The sequence below is a fragment of the Podarcis raffonei genome, chromosome 17 (assembly GCF_027172205.1).
Source record: "Podarcis raffonei isolate rPodRaf1 chromosome 17, rPodRaf1.pri, whole genome shotgun sequence".
NCBI classification, from domain to species: domain Eukaryota; kingdom Metazoa; phylum Chordata; class Lepidosauria; order Squamata; family Lacertidae; genus Podarcis; species Podarcis raffonei.
The window spans coordinates 31829319-31850560 of NC_070618.1; the positions used below are offsets into that span (position 1 = coordinate 31829319).

At 44.4% G+C, this 21242-nt stretch overlaps 1 protein-coding gene across 8 annotated transcripts in view; it reads right to left on the reverse strand.

The window, feature by feature from the left end:
* The window catches only part of DOCK6 (dedicator of cytokinesis 6), a 103981-nt gene that overhangs the window by 16311 nt on the left and 66428 nt on the right, over window positions 1-21242 (reverse strand). For 4 of the 8 annotated variants that reach the window (XM_053372183.1, XM_053372177.1, XM_053372180.1 and 1 more), the window contains 8 exons: window positions 14322-14456; window positions 13020-13172; window positions 10819-11040; window positions 9302-9402; window positions 7642-7834; window positions 7143-7286; window positions 5204-5335; window positions 3390-3404 (listed from right to left, as the gene is read on the reverse strand). In XM_053372183.1, the coding sequence (XP_053228158.1) occupies window positions 3390-3404; window positions 5204-5335; window positions 7143-7286; window positions 7642-7834; window positions 9302-9402; window positions 10819-11040; window positions 13020-13172; window positions 14322-14456 (1095 nt within the window). The remainder of the gene's footprint in view (window positions 1-3389; window positions 3405-5203; window positions 5336-7142; window positions 7287-7641; window positions 7835-9301; window positions 9403-10818; window positions 11041-13019; window positions 13173-14321; window positions 14457-21242) is intronic. The other 4 variants (XM_053372184.1, XM_053372179.1, XM_053372182.1 and 1 more) reach the window with 2 other exon arrangements.

Below are 21242 nucleotides of genomic sequence, written 5' to 3' on the forward strand. Positions count from 1 at the left end.
AGGGGCACAAATCTGCAGGGTGAGCTGGACCAATGGGACTGTAGCTAAGAGTGATGCTGGCCACCTGCCTGCCTCAAGTCAGGTGTGTGTGGCTCTGGCGGTGGCTGGGAGACCCCAAAAGGAAGGAATGCCACTCCCAACTATGATCTAAGGCAGCGGTTCTCCACCTGTGAGTCCCCAGATGTTGTTGGACTACAACACCCATCATCCCTGAGCTCTGGTCTTGCTAGCTAGGGGTGATGGGAGTTGTAGTTCAACAACATCTGGGGACCCACAGGTGGAGAAAGGCTGATCTAAGGCATTTATAGAGCTGTTTTCAGACCTTACAGAGCAGTTTAGATAAAATTTGTATTTTTTTACATGATAACAAATAAACATTATTTCATAAAATAGAGAAGGCAAACCACTGCTTGTTGTTGTTTATACAGTGGTGCCCCGCAAGACGAATGCCTCGCAAGACGGAAAACTCGCTAGACGAAAGAGTTTTCCGTTTTGGAGGTGCTTCGCAAAATGAATCTCCTATGGGCTTGCTTCGCAAGACGAAAATGTCTTGCGAGTTCCTGCGGTTTTTTCCCCTCCCCCCCTTTTTCTAAGCCACTAAGCCGCTTATCCGATAAGCCGCTAAAAGCCGCTAATCCGCTAATCCGTCAATGGGCTTGCTTCACAAGACGAAAAAACCGCTAGACGAAGAGACTCGCAGAACGGATTGTTTTCGTCTTGCGAGGCACCACTGTAAAAAGTTGCTTCTGTTTCTTTCCCTCTCCTCTGTGGGCAAGATGGAACATAGGAAGCTGCTTTATACTGAGTCAGACCACTGGCTCATCTAGCTCAGAAATGTCTGCACTGACCTCTCGAGGATTTCAGGCAGGAGTCTCTCCCATCCATACCTGGAGATTCTGGGGATTAAACTTGCCACTTTTTGCTTGCAAGCCAGACACTCTACCATAGAGTGATGGTTCTGCATAAGCTCCTGGTGTGGCAACAGGAGAAGGAAGGGGCCACCAGTGGCCGCTGGAGGGCAGTTAATAATAAATAACAGGCAAGGGCAAAACATGCTTCTTTTTTTCAAAATAATTTTTATTAACCGGCCAATCAAATCAAATCAAATCACATCACATAAATTCCGAATTACAAAGCCGAATTTTAAATTTTGTTGAGGGGACCCATATTTCAAGATCTGAAGGGGGATTCTGATCATCTTCTTGCTACTGCGTCAATGTCCAAATCAGTCCAAACAAAGTTCATAATTCTATCCAGTCTTATCTTGCTGTTTCCACATCACATCTTGTTCATATATTTTCTCTTTTTTCATTATGATCTCTTGTGATAGTCTCCTTAAGCCGATAAACACCAATAATAATCCTGTGTGAATTTTTCCGTTCTTCCAATCCTCAAATCGAGATGGTTTTCATATATCATCGCCTTCATAGATAACATCGCTCTTTCCATCATTAATTACAGAACTGTCGCTCTTAAGTCCCTCTGAGGAGTTTCACCCACAATATAAAAACAGCTCTATTTCTCTATTTCTCCTCCCAGACTTAAGTCCTCTGACAGAACTTCCCAATATGGCGACGGCACTTTTAACTGCGTCATTCCAAAGCCCTTATACATTCCACGCTCTTCTTAAAACCTGCTTTGGTTCGAAAGTTTATCTCCACACAGCCTTAAATCCACAGCTTAAGTCCTTAAAACAACATTTCTGACTTGTGAGGGGGGGCGGGATTCTTGTTTAATCACATAAAGGAAAGAAGGGAAAGTTTTTTCCCCCTCCCCCATCAGTCCCTTTGCCATACCGAGTCTTGGCGTAACTTCTCATGATTTATACTTGTTCCTCCGACTCGTCTTGTTTTATCAGAGATCTCTTCTGTTAGCAGTCTTTACTCCCCCTCCTTCCTTGAAATATGTGCATTTGCTTCATCCAAATTGTTTCTTTTGAAGTTCTTGCAGCTAGTGGCGCGGATCAGAGACGGTGTCCAGGAGCGCCGAAATCCCACAGGAGGGCATTGTGCCTAATGCCCCCATCCCCACAAATTCGGGGGTGGTATAGGGCACAGCAGGCAAGGGCAGCCCCCCCCCACAATCCTGGGGGGGTAGGGAGGCTATTTACTCCCATCACAGCCTCCAAATTACCTCGTGTGGGTCGGAGAGATGTTATTGTCAGCCATCTACTGATGCGCCCCTAGTGGCCCCCCGGCAAGGGCAAAACATGCTGCCCTCTGCAAACCTGTGTCGTGGTGTGTTTCCTCTCCACTGGAAGACTGCCAGGATAGTGGGAGGACAAAGAGATTGGCAGCACAAGCTTTTTCAAAGGGGCTGAACCTCCACAGGAGGCACACACTTTTTTTTTGCTTGCTTTAGGTACTCTGCAGCACAGAAGCAGTTTAGGCTGTTCAATCTGCATCACAAGATTCCTAGTTTCAAAGGATGGGCTTCTCTTGAATGGGGAGTCTGGCCACCTGTGCGTCTTGCTGAGAATCTGTAGTAGAGGAAGCTGCCACTCAATAGACACACTCCAAAAGCACAAGAAAGCACCCTATACCAACTGCAGTTTTGGCACAAGGCTTGTGAAAATATGAATGGAGTTCCATCACTTTAGTCATGGAACAAACTGACCGCTCCTAGCCTACTCCAAACATATTAACTGGAGGGGGCCCAGAAAAGACAGAGAGGGCCTTTGGGGTCTCTGCAGACAGGGTCAAGTCCATTCTCTTGGGCATTCCAGTAGGATTCTGCAACACAGTGGTGCTCCTTTCCCAGATGCTAGGCCCTCATCTACAATCTTCCTTATAGCAAAACAGATATGTCTCATACAGTGAAAAAGTCAGACTGTTTTGCTGCTGCAAGATACAGCCTCCACACGTCCAGCAGGCCTTTTGTCAGTAGCCAGCCTCTAACATTTACAGCAAACATTATTCGTAAGAGTACTGTAGCGTGCAGGATAATGGCATAGATTTGGAACTATGATCCTGGGTGGGACCATGAAACCGCACTGTTTCTGTCTATTTTCCCTGAGGATTGCTGCCATTTTGAGGCACGCACAAACATTTGCCTTGCTCAGCCTGCACAAGGAAAGTTCAGGGGCTCCCACTCGGGTGTCATTATCATTGATTAAATTTCCATATTCCCTTTCATCCAAAGATCACAGGGCAGCTCACAATATAGAAACACAAAAATATGTACCATAGCAACAAACAATAACCACCACCCCCTGACAAACACACACACACACACACCCACGAGTTTAAAAGTTGCAGTAACTGCACCAACAATGCCAGCTAGAGGAGGAGTTTGGCCGTAAGTGCACAGAGGAGAGTGGAGATTACGGAAGCGACATGCACACTCACACAAACACTGACACAGAAAATGTAAGACATGATGCAGCCTACCTCCCAGCCAGAGGCCTGATTGACAGGACGGAGAGGACAGGAAGGGAACAGAGAAAACAGGAAGAAGAAGGTGGTTATTTATTTGTTTTCAAAACTCAGCACCCGTCTTGTCACAAACCGACCACAGGCTAGGCCCAGGCATAACCCTGAATGGCCACAGGCCGATCTGAACATAACAATTCCTGTTCTTGTGAGGCATCCCAACCACTGCCAATTTCTCGAAGAAGCAAGCAGGAGATGGCACTATAATCCTAGCTCATTTCAAAGTGTATTCTACCATCATCTGCAAGACCCAGCCACAAAGACTAGCACACTGCCAACCTGAGACCTTGAACACAACTTTGACCTTGGCCCAGGAGGGCAGGGAGGGATGTTTTGGTTTAATAATAATAATAATAATAATAATAAATTTTATTTATATCCCGCCCTCCCCAGCCGAAGCCGGGCTCAGGGCGGCTAACAACAATCAAATAATCAAACAATCAAATAATCCAATATTCTAAAAACATTTCATTATAAAAATTAATTAAAATCAACCGTTAAGCAAAATTCTGTGCAGGTTGCCAGAGGAGGGAGTCAGGCTGCGCCCTGACCAAAGGCCTGGTGGAACAACTCTTGTCTTGCAGGCCCTGCGGAAAGATGTCAGGTCCCGCAGGGCCCTAGTCTCTTGTGACAGAGCGTTCCACCAGATTGGAGCCACAGCCGAGAAAGCCACCTGCAATCAGTATAGATCCATCAGCTCCCAATAGCTCTTTTCACATTTTTTCAGGGTTGACATTTGATGGAATATCCAAGTGAACCCTATAAGAATCTGGAGCTCCCTGTTTAGCTCTGATTATAAGAATAGAGAGTGGTAAGTTCTGGCTTGGCAGCATCCTCACTAGGCTCTAATCCTGTATGGAGCAAATCCTAGAATTCTGGACTCCTGGCTGCTCTATACCGAACCCATACTGGGCACATTCCCCTCTCTATGATTCAACAGGGGGGGGGACAGGCTATGGGTTCCAGTTCAGCAAATAGGGGTGCTGATGCTTTCCTCATGCTGTCACAAGGTCCTAGAGGACTTTATAGACTCCCACTGCAACTCTCTGTCTCAAAGCAGGACTGTCCATTCAACTGAGTGCATAAATAGCACCTCCACTATGAACATTGCCCACAGCATCTTGATTTACAGTATGCCAAAGCTCGGAACTCCCATGCCACAGCCCACAGCCCCAAAGTTCCCCCTGCATAAAGGTTTTTGGGCTCTGACATGCAGACCGTTCAGATTTCAGTCTCCAATCCGCCAGATTCATAACACGTTTTCTTATTTTGACATGCGTAACGAAATGGAACGTGAGAAGGACTTAGGCAACCATGGAGGAAGGAGAGCTTATGCTGGCTCTCTTACTTCAGCCATCGCCCTAACAAGGCATTGCAAAAAAGGTCTAGAGACCAGGAGTGGGGAATCTCAGGCCTCAGGGCTGAATGTGACCCTCCAGGTTTTGATATCGGGCCCTCAGAACTCTTCCTAGGCCATGCCCCCTCTCCCCCGGCCACACCCCTCACTGGCTTTTGCTTCATACCCCAAGAGCTTTTGCCTGGCTGGAATATGTCATTGAACCCTTAAAATGCCTCTTGATAGTCTGGATGCCAGAGACAGGTGGGTGCATTATGTATAGAAACTAGCCCACTGTACAAAGGTGAGATCTACATTTACTGCTTCCGACTGCACCCACCTCTTGCCTGCGGCCCCTGGAAGAGAATGTGGCCCCTGGGGGGGGGGAGAATGGGGTCATTGGCTTGAAAAAGGTTGTCCAATAAGCTGCACTCACTTGGCTGGTTATCTTGCTGAATGCATCCTGCAGCTTGCCATGCAGCACTGCCAACTTCTTGAAGTCGCGGTTGGCTTCATGGATGGGGATGAGGATCTTGTAGACCTCGTTGACAGCCTCATAAAGCCCACCCTGAAGAGAGCGAGAAGGAATTCAGAAAGTCACTTCGGTCCTCAGGGAAGACCTAACATGGGGCTGCAGGGGGTAAGGTAGCTGGACCACACACGGCTAGAACCTCACAGAGCCCCCAGTCAAGGTGGAGGCCTGTTTGGAAATATGCAAGCAGAGCTTGCCTGAAAAAGGTTTTAACTTTCATTGGAAGGCAATTAAGTCTCTCCTAAGGGATGAAGCTTTACTAAGACTGCTATTATTATTATTATTATTATTATTATTATTATTATTATTATTTGAATTTATATATACCCGGAGGTCTCAGGGTGGGTCACAGAATAAAATCAAGATATAAAACTCCCTTCTACGATTGGATTGAAGACTCGCAACATATGAACAACTTGCATTTAAACATAGACTTGCCATGGACAAATTCAATGATATTTGGAATCCATTCTTACAAATAGTGTAATAGGTTAAGATCTAGTGAAGTACAATAATAACCTTGTAAAATATACAGTTTTGGTTCCCCCCCTCCCCCCTTTACTTTCCCTTCTACATGGGTTCTGTTTCTCTTTTTCTTTCTCTCTCTTTTATTTACGTCTCACCATGTTTAGTGCATATATAATTATGTACTTTTTGAACTTTCAACAAAGTTGTTTTTTAAAAAGATAAAACCACAAAATACATAATAAAAATGAAAACAACCCAATAGCCCCCCCCCAAAAAACACATTTTTAAAAGGCATAGGATGTCAATCAGATCAACCAAAGGTCTGGTTAAAAAGGAACATTTTGCCCAGCACCTAAAGGTGTATAATGAAGGAGCCAGGAGAACTTCCCTGGGGAAAGCGCATGCCACAGATGGGGAGCCACTGCAGAGAAGGCCCTTCTCGTGTTGCCACCCTCCGGACCTCTCGAGGTGGAGGTACACAAAGAAGGGCATCAGAAGATGATCTCAGGGTCCGAGTAGGGTCAAATGGAAAGAGGTGGTCCTTGAGGTATTGCAGTCCTGAGCCGTTTTGGTTCAATGGGGCAGAGGGAAGCAGCTAATTGTTACTTGTGGGTTACAACCAGGTTCCTACTTCTCCTTCTAGAAACGAACTGTCTGAATTCACACTACTTCACACAAATGTTTATTTACAATCACCCCCTACTGCAGCTTCATGCATCAGGAGGGAGGTGGTTTTTGTGTGTGTCTTGTTTTAAAGGCAGTGTGTGGGGGGGGGGAGAGAGGTCTGCGGTCCTCCACATACTTTAATTTTCATTGAAAACAGAGGGACTGAGATACCTGCAGGGAAACACAATTGGCCGCTTGCCTAAATGTGTTACCGAGAAGTGGAAAAAGCAACACCCCTGAAATCAGAGTGCTCCTTCCCTGAGGAAAGGCACCCCAGATAAGCAGTGGTGCATTTAATGCTCTGCAAACTGAGCATCTGGAAACAATCAAAGTGAAGGAATGCAGCCAACGTGGGGAGAAAAGACGGCTGAAGCTTACAGAAAAACAGACAATAGCAGAGATAGAAGAAAACAGGTGGGAAAGAATTTACAAGAAATGGCTGCAGAAAACACAGCCTCTCCGTGACCATTCAAGTCCCACTCACCCACCCACCCACAATCCACACCATTCAGGTTTCTAAGCCATTTGCAGTTTTAAAAGGAAGCAGAAATTTGTGCACAAAAAGCTGTGTTCTATGGCGCTGGTGCCCAATCTCCAGGAGTCTAGACACCTGGGATTCAGCCGCCGACTGCAGCAAGAGAAGGCAGCTCCCACCCTCAAGCACAGGGAATGCTCTCGTACACTGAAAGTAAAAAGTTCAAGTTCTCACCATAGTAAAGGAGGAAGCCGCCTGCTCAAGCAACCCAACCAGCCCTTGCTCAGTGAAGTACTTTCCAGAGCAGATGCCCTCTTCATCAGGGGACAGGACGTCATCCGAGACAGCAGATTCTTCCAGCACGTTGGAAGAGATGTTCTTGGAAAAGGACAGATGTTATTGTGGGGGGGGGGGGCACACAGATCTTCTCACTCTTCCCTCCCTTACAGCCTGTCAGTTGAACAAGGCAAGAACTCTAGGCCTCCAGGGGCTTAGGGAAGCAGAGGCCTTGCTAGGGGCAGGGAACATCTGGGCATCACCCCAAGTTTTGGTTTAGGGGAAGGAGAAATGGGAGGTAGACCCTCTGTTCATTCATCTCTCCTGCAGGAAAGTAGAACTGGGGCTACGGGTAAGTACTGAAGCTAAGAAAGAACAGAGAAGAGCTGGTCAATGCCTTGATGCAGCAGACCAGTCTTTTTTTGAAATGATGCCTTGGCTTTGCCCTTCTTCTTACCTGGAAAGTGACACAGCCCACAGGTAGGTAGCGGCAGTCCTCCAGCATACTCAGGTACTCGGCTACCAGGGCAGCGGAGTGCACCAGACACTGAGCGGCCTCTGCATGGTTCCCACGCTCAGAGTGCTTCGCTGCCATGTTCTGCAGCCAGGTCAACCTCAGATCCGGTGATGTCTGGTACCCCTTGGCTATCCTAAGAGGCAGGTAATGAATGTTCAGGGACAGAAGTCCTGAGCTCCATGGCCGCCTTTGCTACTCACTCACTTTAAGGTGACTTGCTTCAGGTCAATGGAGTTCAATGGAGGTGCAGGTCATTTCTGTGTCCAGGGCAGCTGTCTACCAGCTCCATCTGGCATGCCAGTTAAGACCCTACCTGCCCACAGACTGTCTCGCCAGAGTGGTCCATGCTCTGGTTATCTCCTGCTTAGACTACTGCAATGTGCTCTATGTGGGGCTACCTTTGAAGGTGACCCAGAAACTACAACTGATCCAGAATGTGGCAGCTAGACTGGTGACTGGGAGTGGCTGCCAGGACCATGTAACACCCGTCTTGAAAGACCTACATTGGCTTCAGTATGTTTCCAAGCACAATTCAAAGTGTTGGTGCTGACCTTTAAAGCCCTAAATGGCCTCAGCCCAGTATACCTGAAGGTCTCCACCCCCATCGTTCGGCCCAGACACTGAGGTCCAGCTCCAAGGGCCTTCTGGCGGTTCTCTCACTGTGAGAAGTGAGGTTATAGGGAATCAGGCAGAGGGCCTTCTTGGTAGTGGTGCCCGCCCTGTGGAACGTCCTCCAATCAGATGTCAAGGAAATAAACAACTGTCTGACTTTTAGAAGATATCTGAAGGCAGCCCTATTTAGGGAAGTTTTTAATGTTGGATGTTTTATTGTGTTTTTAATATTCTGTTGGGAGCTGCCCAGAGTGGCTGGGGAAACCCAGCCAGATGGGCAGGGGATAAATAAATTGTTGTTGTTGTTGTTGGACGTGAGTGAGTGATGCACGAACAGTGGCTGTGTTTGTGTCATGGACATATACATATGCATCTCAATACATTTACATCAACACAAGGAGCAACAGACATTCCCCACCTCTATGATGTGGTCCCCATTTGTGCCAATGCTTTTTGCCTGGGTTGATTAAGCCTACAAGCTTACACACATCCACCAAGAGATGAACGCCTGCAAGGCTCTCCCCAACCCCACAGCAATGTTACCACTTAGTGTGACTTTTTCCTTTAATATTCTCTGGAAGGTGTGCACTCCCCAGACCACTCTTTTCCAGCCCCAGAGTGCTTGGCCCCCTTATATGAAGAAGGTTATATCCCGGACAGCATAGCTATCTCCTTGGCTGTACGGCCAGCTCACCCACTTAAATTACATGCTGAGTGGGAGCAAAAGGAGGAGCTCTCACCATATGCAACAGATGAGGCGAGTGTAAAAGCAGGGAGAGATCTCATGCTGCAACAGGCTTGCCAACAGCCAATGAGTCTGTGGATGATCTGAGATATGAACCTTCTTTGTCTCAGGTGCCAACGCAGTCACGTTGGCTCCTGCATTTAGACACCCTCCCTTTGGGAAACTGAGGCTAAGAAAGCAAGCCTTGCTTGCCTCTGGGCCTTCCTGCCACTTCCGTACCCAGAGCGCTGGCTACTGTCTCACCTGTACATCAGGTCTATCAACATCTCCGGGTCCTCCTGATGTTCCTTCATCTTTACTGTGTCTGTCAAGATCATGTGGAGGTTGAAGACGAGGTCTTGAACCTGGCCAGGGAAAAGAGGAAGCACCTTCTAAGTCACAAGCATGGAGAGCAGGAACAAGAACACACAATTGCCTCCATCAAGAGTGGGGATGCCGCAAGCACTCAGGTAAAGGCACTTGCGAAAGAGGACATCCCTGATGCAATACTTGCCAACAGGATTGAGATGGGCATAGCCCTGTTCACTTATGGGCTGTGTTTACCTTGAACCTGGTACCCACCCCCCAATCTGCCCACTTTTCAGGAGGAGAAAGAACAGCAAAACTAGGTCTATAATTAATCTCTTGCATTTTCATCACATTTGGTAGACACTGGCTTAGCTGTATCTAAGACAGAAGTAGCCATTTCCAAATTTAGATAGTCTAACCCAGGCATAGGGAAAACTCGGCCCTCCAGATGTTTTGGGACTACAATTCCCATCATCCCTGACTACCGGTCCTGTTAGCTAGGGATGGTGGGAGTTGTAGTCCCAAAACATCTGGAGGGCTGAGTTTGCCTATGCCTGCTCTAACCATTGCCCAGGGTATATAACCATTTTAAGCAATTTTCTTTCAGGTTCCTACCAAAGGCAGATTTAGGGGAGTTTGGTGCCACCAGGGACACAACTATAGTTTACAATGGAACACGATTGTTCAACACAGGGGTGCTGAATTCTGGTGTCACAGAGGGTGCTGCTGAAATTTCAGACCCCAAGATCCACCACTGTTTCAACTGAATACTGTAATTCTGGTTCAAGAATATCGAAATTTTCTGATACAGGTGATCTTTTTTTTTCTCATTTAGGCTTACACTTTATATTTCTATAGGATTCTACAATATGACTATACAATATGTATATTTTTTGTATTTTGGAAACATTTTTATTTCCTTGGAAAATTTATGTTTCAAATTTAGTGAACAGTCTTTTAGTACAGTATCACATTTCAGTTTTTTAAATAAATATTTTTATTTAAAAATAATAGCAAAACGTTTGCTTTAGTTTGATCATATGTTGTTATCTGGTAAATAAAGCCTTGTAATATTTTTAAATAAATCCAATATATCTATCCAGTGCTTTTTTTCTGGGGGTATGCAGGGGTACGCATACCCCTAAACATTTTGTGAATCTTTGTACTTTTGTCCATTTACTCTATTTATTTCCCCAGATTTGAACTAAAGAATGGTGATTTTCTTGAGTCAAAACGAGAATGCCCCTAAAAAAGTTTTAAGAAAAAAAGCACTGTATCTATCACACATGTATTCTTGAGAAATTGGAAAAATTGCCTACAAATCCCAGTGAAGATTAAATTGTTCATAATTAATTGCAAAAGCTGTAGAAGAGACTGCCAGAGTCAGAAGGTATCAGCTCAAGTCACAACCCAACTTCTGGCACTTCCAGAGGCCCCTAGTCTGATGTTCATGGGTCTGCCATCCAATGTACCTGCTCAGCAAATGTGGTTTCTCGCAGCTCCGGGTCTTCCTCGGCATAGGTCAGGATGGTCTTCAATGAGCGCCGCAAGTGCTCCTCATTGAAGTTCTGTGACGTCCCCACAAGCGAGGAGAGTGACATGGTGACTTGCATCTTCACTCGGGCAAAGTTCTGTGCAAGAGAGACGCGGCAGGAGTCAGCAAGGCAGGGCAAGCCAGAAAGATTATTCAAATCCTGAGCCAAATAAAAGCAGAGGCGATGCTTGGAATGGATTCTGCAGAACACAGTTCTAGAGTGGACTGATTTAAATCACCTAGAAAAATGGCTGGTTCAGAACACTTTAAAATTTAAGTTTCCCACTGGTATTATTTCCTTTAAAATGTGAATAGTAATTGCTTGGCCGACTGTTAAAACTAAAGAGAAAGTTAAAATTAAAGAGAAGGTTTACACTATTTAGGAGAGCGTGCTTCTTTTCAGCATTGCTGCTCCTTGTTTCATTTCCACTCCTCTTTCCTATACACATGCCTTTCTCTAAGACCCCCACCCCAGGAATACAAGTTACATAACAATCCAAAACTGTTGCTTTTGGCAACTCATGGCAAACACTTTGAAGAAGCTGCCAGGGATGGTCATGCACATAAGGCTCTGAGAGAAGCAGGTGTCTGGAAGCTTCTCAGAGGGGATTTTTATTTACATAACGCCATCAGTGTACAAGGGATGCGGGTGGCGCTGTGGGTTAAACCACAGAGCCTAGGGCTTGCCGATCAGAAGGTCGGCAGTTTGAATCCCCGTAACGGGGTGAGCTCCCGTTGCTCAGTCCCTGCTCCTGCCAACCTAGCAGTTCAAAAGCACGTCAAAGTGCAATGAGATAAATAGGTACCGCTCTCACGGGAAGGTAAATGGCATTTCCGTGCGCTGCTCTGGTTCGCCAGAAGCGGCTTTGTCATGCTGGCCACATGACCCGGAAGCTGTACGCTGGCTCCCTCGGCCAATAAAGCGAGATGAGCGCCGCAACCCCAGAGTCGGTCACGACGGGACCCTAATGGTCAGGGGTCCCTTTACCTTTACATCAGTGTATGCTGCATTTTACAGAGTAATCGAATCACGAGACGGGCCCCTGGCCCCAAGAAGCTTAACAATTTAAATTTTGACAAAGGTGGGGGAAGACAACAGAGGCAGGGAAAGAGTTTGTGCAACGTGGCAATGCTGCAGGGATCAATGATCTGATTGAACCTACCCGGACCCTGAGATCATCTTCTGAGGCCCTCCTTCATGTGCCTTCTCCTCAAGAGGTCCGGAGGGTGGCAACACAAGAACGGGGCCTTCTCTGCAGTGGCTCCCCGTCTGTGGAATGCTCTCTCCAGTGAAGTTCGCCTGCTGCCTTCATTATACACCTTTAGGTGCCAGGCAAAAACGTTTCTTTTTAACCAGGCCATTGGTTGATCTGATTGACATCCTATGCCCTTTTAAAAAATGCGGCTTTCTTTTTTTGGGGGGGGGGGGTTATTGGGTTGTTGTTTTTATTTTGATTATATATATTGTGGGTTTTATGTTGATCTTTTCTGTGAACTGCCCTGAGACCTCCAAGTATAGGGCGGTGTATAAATTCATTCATTCATTCATTCATTCAATCAACAACAACAACTGCTTGGACTCTGGTGATGGCTCAGGCCTGCTCCCAGGAAGCACCTGTCAGGGGACTGCCATCGGAACAGAGGAGGGAGGCAGGGGGGTACAGAGGGCCTCCGATGCTTCTGAGGAGCAGCTCCTCCTCCAGCGGTGGGGAAAGCCACACCTCCAGTGGAGCAGAGAGGGAAGGGGGTAGCCAAGCGAGGAGAGGGCTCGAAGATGCTGCTGAGAGCCCAAGTGCCTCACCTAACCTGGCTGGCCAGGAGGCAGACACGCCACTTCCGTCGCCTAGCCTGCACAGAGGGGTGAAACGAAATGAGGGGAGGTGGAGATTTGGGGTGTCTAAGTTCTTATGTTGGGGGAGAAGCCAGAAGAGGCCACTCCCGGATTCTGCAAGTGACTAAAACGGACATGAACTTGTTGGTTCTGCACTGTAAATAGTTTGTACCAATAAAACCTGTAAAAGACAGGTTGGAGTCTTGCCTGGTTACTCACGAGCAACCACCCCCTGCATCTGACAGCACCCTTGCAGCAGAAGAGACAGAGGGCAGCTCTAGCACCTCCTTACTCCAATGAGCACTTACGTTGCCAATCTCGAAGTTCTGTCGCATGAGAAGGTAGAGCGAGGTGCTTGCATGGGTGCGGATGATGCCCACCTTGCTACTGCAATGGCGGAGAAGGCGCAGACACAGGTCAGCACACAGTTCTGTGTCCTCCTCGAAAAGCATTTCGGGAAACTGCAAGCAAGAGACTGGAGTTATTTTATCTAACAATGATAATACTGGCCTTCCTATGGACTGCAAGGAAGGCAATGGATAACAGATGCATAAAACCCAACAGATTGATAATCTTACAAGCAAGGTATTAACACACTCAAGAGCGGTAAGATTTAATATTAAAAGCCTCTGTGAATCAGGTTTTCACCCAACCCTTGGAAGTGTCTATCAGGCCCTTTTACAGAGGTTGTTCCAGATCTGCAGTATCATAATTAAGTAGACTCAAATAATAATGGGCTGGCTTTGGTCTCTATCTTTCAAGGCTGAAATAAGGCATTTATTCAATAATCCACCTTGGCATGGAAACAGCTTATTTCTGGAAAAGCAAGGGAGAGTTTACTTTGGGAAAGTGGGGTGATAGAATATGGCAACTGCTGGCTGCTGACATTACCCTTTGGCAATGCTGGCTCACGAGGGGTGAAATAGAATGGGGTGCCTTTTCAGATGACCAGGGGCCATTTGTCTCATAAATCAACTCCAGTCCTGGGGAATCCAGGCCCCACAGGTGGAATTTTTGAAGAGTACATTGGCTTGGTTAACAAGTACAGGAGGCGTGAAACAGGTCTTACATCTGGACATCATGTTTTGAAATATATTTTGGAAACATGCATTGTGAAGTTGGAGGATTCCCAGACATGGCGTATATGCTCTGTAGGACTGAGGTTGGTATTTATATTCTGGTTTTATATTTGTGTGTGTTTGTTTGTTTGTTTGTTTGTTTGTTTGTTCTCTCTCTCTCTCTCTCTCTCTCTCTCTCTCTCTCTCTCACACACACACACACACACACACTTAAGTAAGCAGACTCTACTGTGGACAATCTCAGCAAAAGGGGGCACCCTGGAGAGAAAAAGCCCCTTCAGCAGAGTTAAAGGTTGGAGAACATGAGCAGTGACAGACAGAAGCTAACAACCTGAGGGGTAGATAAGCCCTTCTTGTCCCTGAAGTAGCCAGGCTCCACTTACAAGCAGAGCTGGTGAGCTTGGATGCAGACAAGTCAATAGTCTCCCTGCACTGCCTTCCTAGGAGCAGAGCAAGATGCTTTGCAAAATCAGCTGGAATTCAACCGCAACATTCACATCTGCAGAGTTTTCCCAACCAAGCAGCACTCACCTTGCTGACTAGCGCCCTCTGGGTAGCAAAGCAGTGTTGTAAGAAAGCCGCACTGGGAGTGCAGCCCATTGTGTGCAGAAGCACCCTCAGCACCCCGCCGAGGACACTCTCCTTGGCTTCCGATAAGATCACAGTCTGTGGAGAGGAAACCAAGGAGGAGAGGGAGGTAGAGAAAGAAAAAAAAAATGGGTGGGAAATTGTACTCAAATTAGGAACCCCTCCATCAAAGAATGTGTAGCCCCACTTGTAACATGGTGAGGCTGTCACAATTGCTTTATCCAGGCCAGACTTCATCTTGTACCAAGAAGCCTATGGAAGTCACTGGGACATGAGTGGCCGAGGCAGAGATGTGACTATGTAAAACGAACAAGCAAAGCTTATCATCTGCATGCCTTAGGTGTTCCGCTGTCTCTGCTAAAGATGGCAAAGGACCAAGAGCTATGCTGGCCAACTTCCGGTTAGCGCCAGCGCTTAATGGCGGATTTCTCCCGGAGCTCCGGGAGAGATCTGCTTCGTAGGTTCGGGTCCTGTCAGCTACGGCGGAGCGGGGACCCTTAAAAATCACAGGCGTGTTGCCTGTGAACTGGAGACTCGGCGGGCACCTTTGCGCCCCCCCGACGCTGTGAAATAGCCTTTTTAAAGGCTGCGGATCAGCGGAGGGTGTGAGGAGCGGTGCTGAGAGTCGTCTTCACCCAGCCTGCGAAGCGAAGCCGCGTCGCCATTAGCGGAGAGCGCTGATTTCTTCCGGCGAAATTGGATTAAAAGAACAACTGTCCGTGAGTAGGATTGACCGCTAAATTACAATTGGACATTAAAAGTTAAGAAATTGGGCACCGAGACGGATAAGCACTAAAAAGGAAGTCTGCTTTCCGTTCTGTAGCAAGATCAAAGCGAAAGGCACTCCAGCTGTAACTGCTTGAGAGGAAATTTGCGGGAATTAAGAAATCCACCACCAAAGCAAAGAACTCCCTCCCCGAAGGCAGAAGGGGGGGGAAGAAGATTTTAAAGTGTTTTTCTGCCAACTTTAAAGAACTGAGTTAAATACCGCTGTTCTTAAACCTGGGATCGGACTGCCGGAGAAAAGGAACCGGCTAAGGACTGTTGCTATAAGAAGGTTAAAAAGTATCTTTAATTGACTTTGGTTACTCTCAACTTGAAATACTTATTTTGTTGCATTGTAAAGTTACTTACAGGACATTATTGACTTGGGTCCCTTAGAAAGAGAAAAGAACAATTGGAAGGGACTAGGAAAACTTTTGTTTACTTTTAGGAGAGTGTGGGACTATTTGGAGAAGTAAAAAAAATTGACTCTGCGCCCTCTAGAGGACTTACAAATTGTTACAGCAACAAGTGAAGTGTAAAATCTGAGAACTTTTGTTTGACAGCTTAAGAGTGTGGGAATGACCTTGACTAAAAGAACTTGTTATGGCAGATGGTAAAGAGAAAGGGGATTTACAAGAAACAACCTTGAGATCTGGCAAACAATATAAAATTGATTCTTTCATGCAGAGAAGGGCTTCTGTATCAGGAGCCTCTGGAACTACAGCTGCCCCAAAGGCAAGAGTGAAAACAATGTCTACAGAAGAATCATTTGCCAAGGTATTGGAGAAGATAAATGATTCTTTGGAGGAACTAAAAAAGCAAGGTGCAGAAACTAAAGCACAAGTTGCTGAAACTAAAATACAAGTTGCTGAAACAAATAAGAAAATTGAAGAAATCTCTGGGAAAATTGATTCAAATACAAAAAGTATAACTGACCTTGGGAACAAAGTGAACTCAAATGCAGAAGCAATTGGGAAATTATTGGAAGAATCATCTACAACAAGAAAGATAGCCGAGGAAGCTAAAGAAATTGCAACTGCTGCTGAGGGAAAGTTTCCACCAGTGTTCAAGAAACTAGATGAGTATGAACTGGCACTTTCTATGCAAGATATGCAACGCAAGGAGAGGAACCTAAGGATCAGACTTGTGCCAGAAAAGGAAGGAGAGAACCTGGTGGACTACCTGACAAAAGAATTTTCTGACTTTTGGAAGCAGGAGTTGGACAAAGAAGAATTTAAGATAGAAAGTGCATTTAGACTGGGAGCAAGGCAGAGGAAGAACAGACCCAGAGACTGTTTAATAACTCTGAGATCAAAGGAGGAACGGGACAAAATATTGAACCTGCATTACCAAACAACCCTTCGAATTGAAGATTTTCATATCGAGATTTTTAAAGATATTCCTAAAAGCATTTTGGACGCAAGAGGACACTATAAGGACCTGGTGATACTGCTGAAAAGGAACTACATTCAATTTAGGTGGGAGTTTCCCCAAGGCTTGTCTTTTAAATACAAGGGGAAGAAAAGAAGAATAAAGACAGTGAGTGATAAAGACAAGTTCTTAGGAGAACACGAAGAAGACCTACAGAAAGAGACGTTTCCAGGGCAAGGGCATCCTTCACTAGATACGGACACGGAACCACCGACAAACGAGGAACAAAAATTGGGAGCTGTAGGAGGAAAGAGTAAATAACCCCATCATGGCTCTGCAACTTCTAACTTGGAATTGTAACGGCTTAAATATTCCCAGAAAAAGGAAAAATATATTTCATGCTCTAAAGAAAGACCAATTGGACTTGATTTGTCTACAAGAGACCCATGTGACAAGAGCACATAGGAAATTATTAATAAATAAAAGACTGGGACAAGAATTTATATCTTCAGACAGAGTAAAAAAGAGAGGAGTAGTGATTTATGCAAAGGAAAAGCTGCAACCGAAACAAATCTTCAAAGACGACCAAGGAAGATATTTGGCAATTGAAATCCAATCTCAAGGAGAAAAGTATCTGATAGTGGGAGTCTATGCGCCAAATGAAGGGAAAGCTGAATTTTTCAAGAAGTTGCATGAGACTTTGATGGACTATATGGATTATAATCTAATTATGATGGGAGACATGAATGGAGTAGTTTCAATAAATATGGACAAAGCACAAAGACAGGTAGTAACAAAAGATGGAAGACTACCAAAGACCTTTTTCGAAATGACTGACAATATGGACTTGATAGATATTTGGAGAACAAAACACCCACTAGAAAGAGAGGGAACCTTCTTCTCTGAAGCCAAAATGACATGGACAAGGATCGACCAAATCTGGGTGACTAGCAGTATGGCGCAGAATATAAAGAGAGTGGAAATCTGCTCAAAAACTTTCTCCGACCACAATGCAGTAAAGATGGTGATGAGACAAACAACAACTGGTTCCTTTAGATGGAGAATGAATGACACTTTACTTAGAGATGAGGAGATTTGCAAGAAGGCCCAAAAGACTCTGAAAGATTATTTTGAAATCAATTTAAGGACTAAAGTAGAAAAAAGAATAGTATGGGACGCAAGCAAAGCCGTGATGAGAGGGTTTTTGATACAACAAAACACATTAAAGAAAAGAAAACAAAATGAGAGGAAGGAAAAAATTCTGGAAAAGATAAAAGAAGGGGAAAAGAAACTAAGATTGAAGCCAAAATCACAAGAGATTCTAAGAGAAATCAAATTTTATCAAACACAATATATGGAACTGACGAATCAAGAATTAGAGTGGAAAATTAAGCAAATGAGACAAAAGACCTTTGAATCTGCTGACAAATGTGGCAAGTTATTGGCTTGGCAAATAAAGAAGAGACAAAAACTCAACACGGTAACAAATATAGAAGTGGAAGGAAAGAATATAAGCAACCCAGCTGAAATTAGGAACTGTTTTCAGAACTACTTTAGACAACTTTACACACAAGGGCCGCAGAAGGAAATGGATATACAACAATTCCTCGAGGAAAATGGGCTGAAAAAGGTCTCGCAGGAAAGTAAGACCATTTTGAACCAGGAGATATCAGCACAAGAAATAGAAGATGCCATTCAAGGCATGGCGTTGGGCAAATCCCCAGGACCGGATGGACTGACTTCCAAATATTATAAAGTATTGAAGGAAGGGTTGATACAACCTTTGAAGGAAGTCTGTAACGAGATTATGGAGGGGAAAAGGGCACCCGATACGTGGAGAGAGGCCTACATTACACTTATACCAAAGACAGAGACTGAAAAGACCCAACTTAAAAACTACCGACCCATCTCGTTATTGAATGTGGATTACAAAATCTTTGCTGACATTTTAGCAAAGAGACTGAAAAGAGTTTTGATGGAGGAGATTCATGGGGACCAAGCAGGCTTTCTCCCGAAAAGGCATTTGTCGGATAATGTAAGGAATATAATTGACATTTTGGAAAAGTTGGAAGTGAACATAAACACTAAGGCTGTTTTGATATTTGTGGACGCCGAGAAAGCCTTTGACAACATTTCTTGGAGCTTTATGTTGAAGAACCTCCGGGGGATGGGGGTAGGCCAAGGGTTTGAGAATGGTATAGGTGCAATTTATTCTGAACAGAAAGCAAAATTAATTGTAAATAATGTGGTTACAGAAGAGTTCAAGATTGAAAAAGGGACACGACAGGGGTGCCCTATCTCCCCATTACTTTTTATATCGGTCCTGGAGGTTTTGCTTAATATGATCAGGAGGGACCAGTTGGTTAAAGGGATTCAGGTCGGAGCTAAACAATATAAACTGAGAGCATTTGCAGATGACCTAGTACTTACATTGCAAGAGCCAGAAGCTAGTACGAAAAGAGTTTTGGAAATAATCCAAGAGTTTGGTCAATTGGCAGGATTTAAATTGAATAAGTTAAAAACAAAGGTATTGGAGAAAAATCTAACACAGGTTGAAAAAGAAAGGTTTCAGAATGAGACAGGGTTGACTGTGGTTAAAAAAGTGAAATATTTGGGTATAAACATGACAGCTAAGAATGTGAATTTATTTAAAGATAATTATGAAAAAACTTGGACAGAAGTGAAAAAAGACTTGGAGATTTGGTCAAATTTAAAGCTTTCCTTGTTAGGTCGAATTGCAGTTATAAAGATGAATGTATTGCCAAGAATGCTGTTTTTGTTTCAAGCACTGCAAATAATGGACAAAATGGACTGTTTCAAGAGGTGGCAAAAAGACATATCTAAATTTGTCTGGCAGGGCAAAAAGCCCAGAATTAAATTTAAGATATTAACGGATTCAAAGGAAAGAGGGGGGTTTGCCCTGCCAGACTTCAAACTGTACTATGAAGCGGCAGCTTTCTGCTGGCTGAAAGAATGGCTACTTCTTGAAAACACAGACATTTTGGACTTGGAAGGTTTTAACAATATTTTTGGGTGGCATGCATATCTGTGGTATGACAAGGTTAAAGCACATAAAAGTTTTAAAAACCATATTGTCAGAAAAGCATTATTAAATGTTTGGGTTAGATATAAAGATTTGCTGGAAAACAAAACTCCAAGGTGGTTGTCGCCAATGGAAGCTAAGGCAGTTAAAAAGTTAAATATGGAGTCCAAGTGGCCAAGATACTGGGAAATTTTGGAAAAGGAAGGGGACAAACTGAGATTGCAGAGTTTTGAGAAACTAAAAGGGAAGGTGAGAGATTGGTTGCATTATCACCAAATAAATGAAGTGTTTAAACTGGACAGTAAAGTTGGCTTCCAGGTGGAAAAATCTAAATTGGAGACTGAATTGTTAGAATCCAGTACTAAGAATTTGTCAAAAATGTATAATTTGCTGCTGAAATGGAATACACAAGATGAAATGGTTAAATCAGCTATGATTAAATGGGCTCAGGACATTGGTCATAATATTTTGTTTGCTGATTGGGAAAAGTTGTGGACCACCGGGATGAAATTTACGGCATGTAATGCCCTAAGAGAAAATATTATGAAAATGATCTATAGGTGGTACATAACCCCGGTCAAGCTTGCAAAGATTTACCATTTGCCTGACAAAAAATGTTGGAAATGTAAAGAAAAGGAAGGTACATTTTTTCACCTTTGGTGGACGTGCCCGAAGATTAAGGCATTCTGGGAAATGATCTATAATGAACTCAAAAAGGTATTTAAATATACTTTCACCAAGAAACCAGAGGCCTTTCTCTTGGGTATTGTCGGCCAAGGGGTGTTAAAGACAGATATAACTTTTTTCATGTATGCTACAACAGCAGCTAGAATACTCATTGCGAAGTACTGGAAGACGCAAGATCTACCCACACTGGAAGAATGGCAGATGAAGGTGATAGACTACATGGGTTTGGCAGAAATGACGAGCAGAATCCGAAACCAGGGAAGAGAAACAGCGCAAGAAGAATGGAAAAAATTCAAGGACTATTTAAAGAAATATCACAAAGTTAATGAAAGTTAGAATGATGATGGACTGGAAAGTAAACGGTTACTATTAGTAATGGTTAAGACAAGGAGAATAAGGAAGATTAATTTAAACTTAAATTAAAATAAGGGAAGATTTGCTGAGTAATTGATAAGAATTTGGAATACAGAAAAGGGAGGCATGAGGAAGTCGGGGAAGGAAGGTATAAGAAATCAGGATATGAAATGGTACTTGTTTTTTGTTTTGTTTTTGTCTTTGTATGTTTATGTATGTTATGGAAAAATTCTGGAATAAAAATATTTAAAAAAAAAAAAAAAACAAGAGCTATGCTGGCCAGTGAATTCCAGCCCCCGGACTACCTAGGAGAGCCCAGTTCAGCATAACCGCAACAGAGAGGATCAAAACAGCCAAGGACAAAGAAGACAGATGTGGCTCTCAATGCACTCCAAGGAAACACTTTATCAATAATAAAAAAACTAGAGACAACTTTGTCCTCCAGCTTGTCAAATCAGACTCTGCTTATGGAAGCTGGATGAGAAAAGTTGTCTCCAGCAGTTTTCATCAAGAAACTGAATTTTCCTTGTGGGTGTGGCTTGTGAACTGTGAGGGGGCGGGGAAGCTCCTACAATTCAAGTTACCACTGCACCACTGCAGAGCATAGATAAGAGATGCAATCTTCACCCTGGAAGAACAAATTA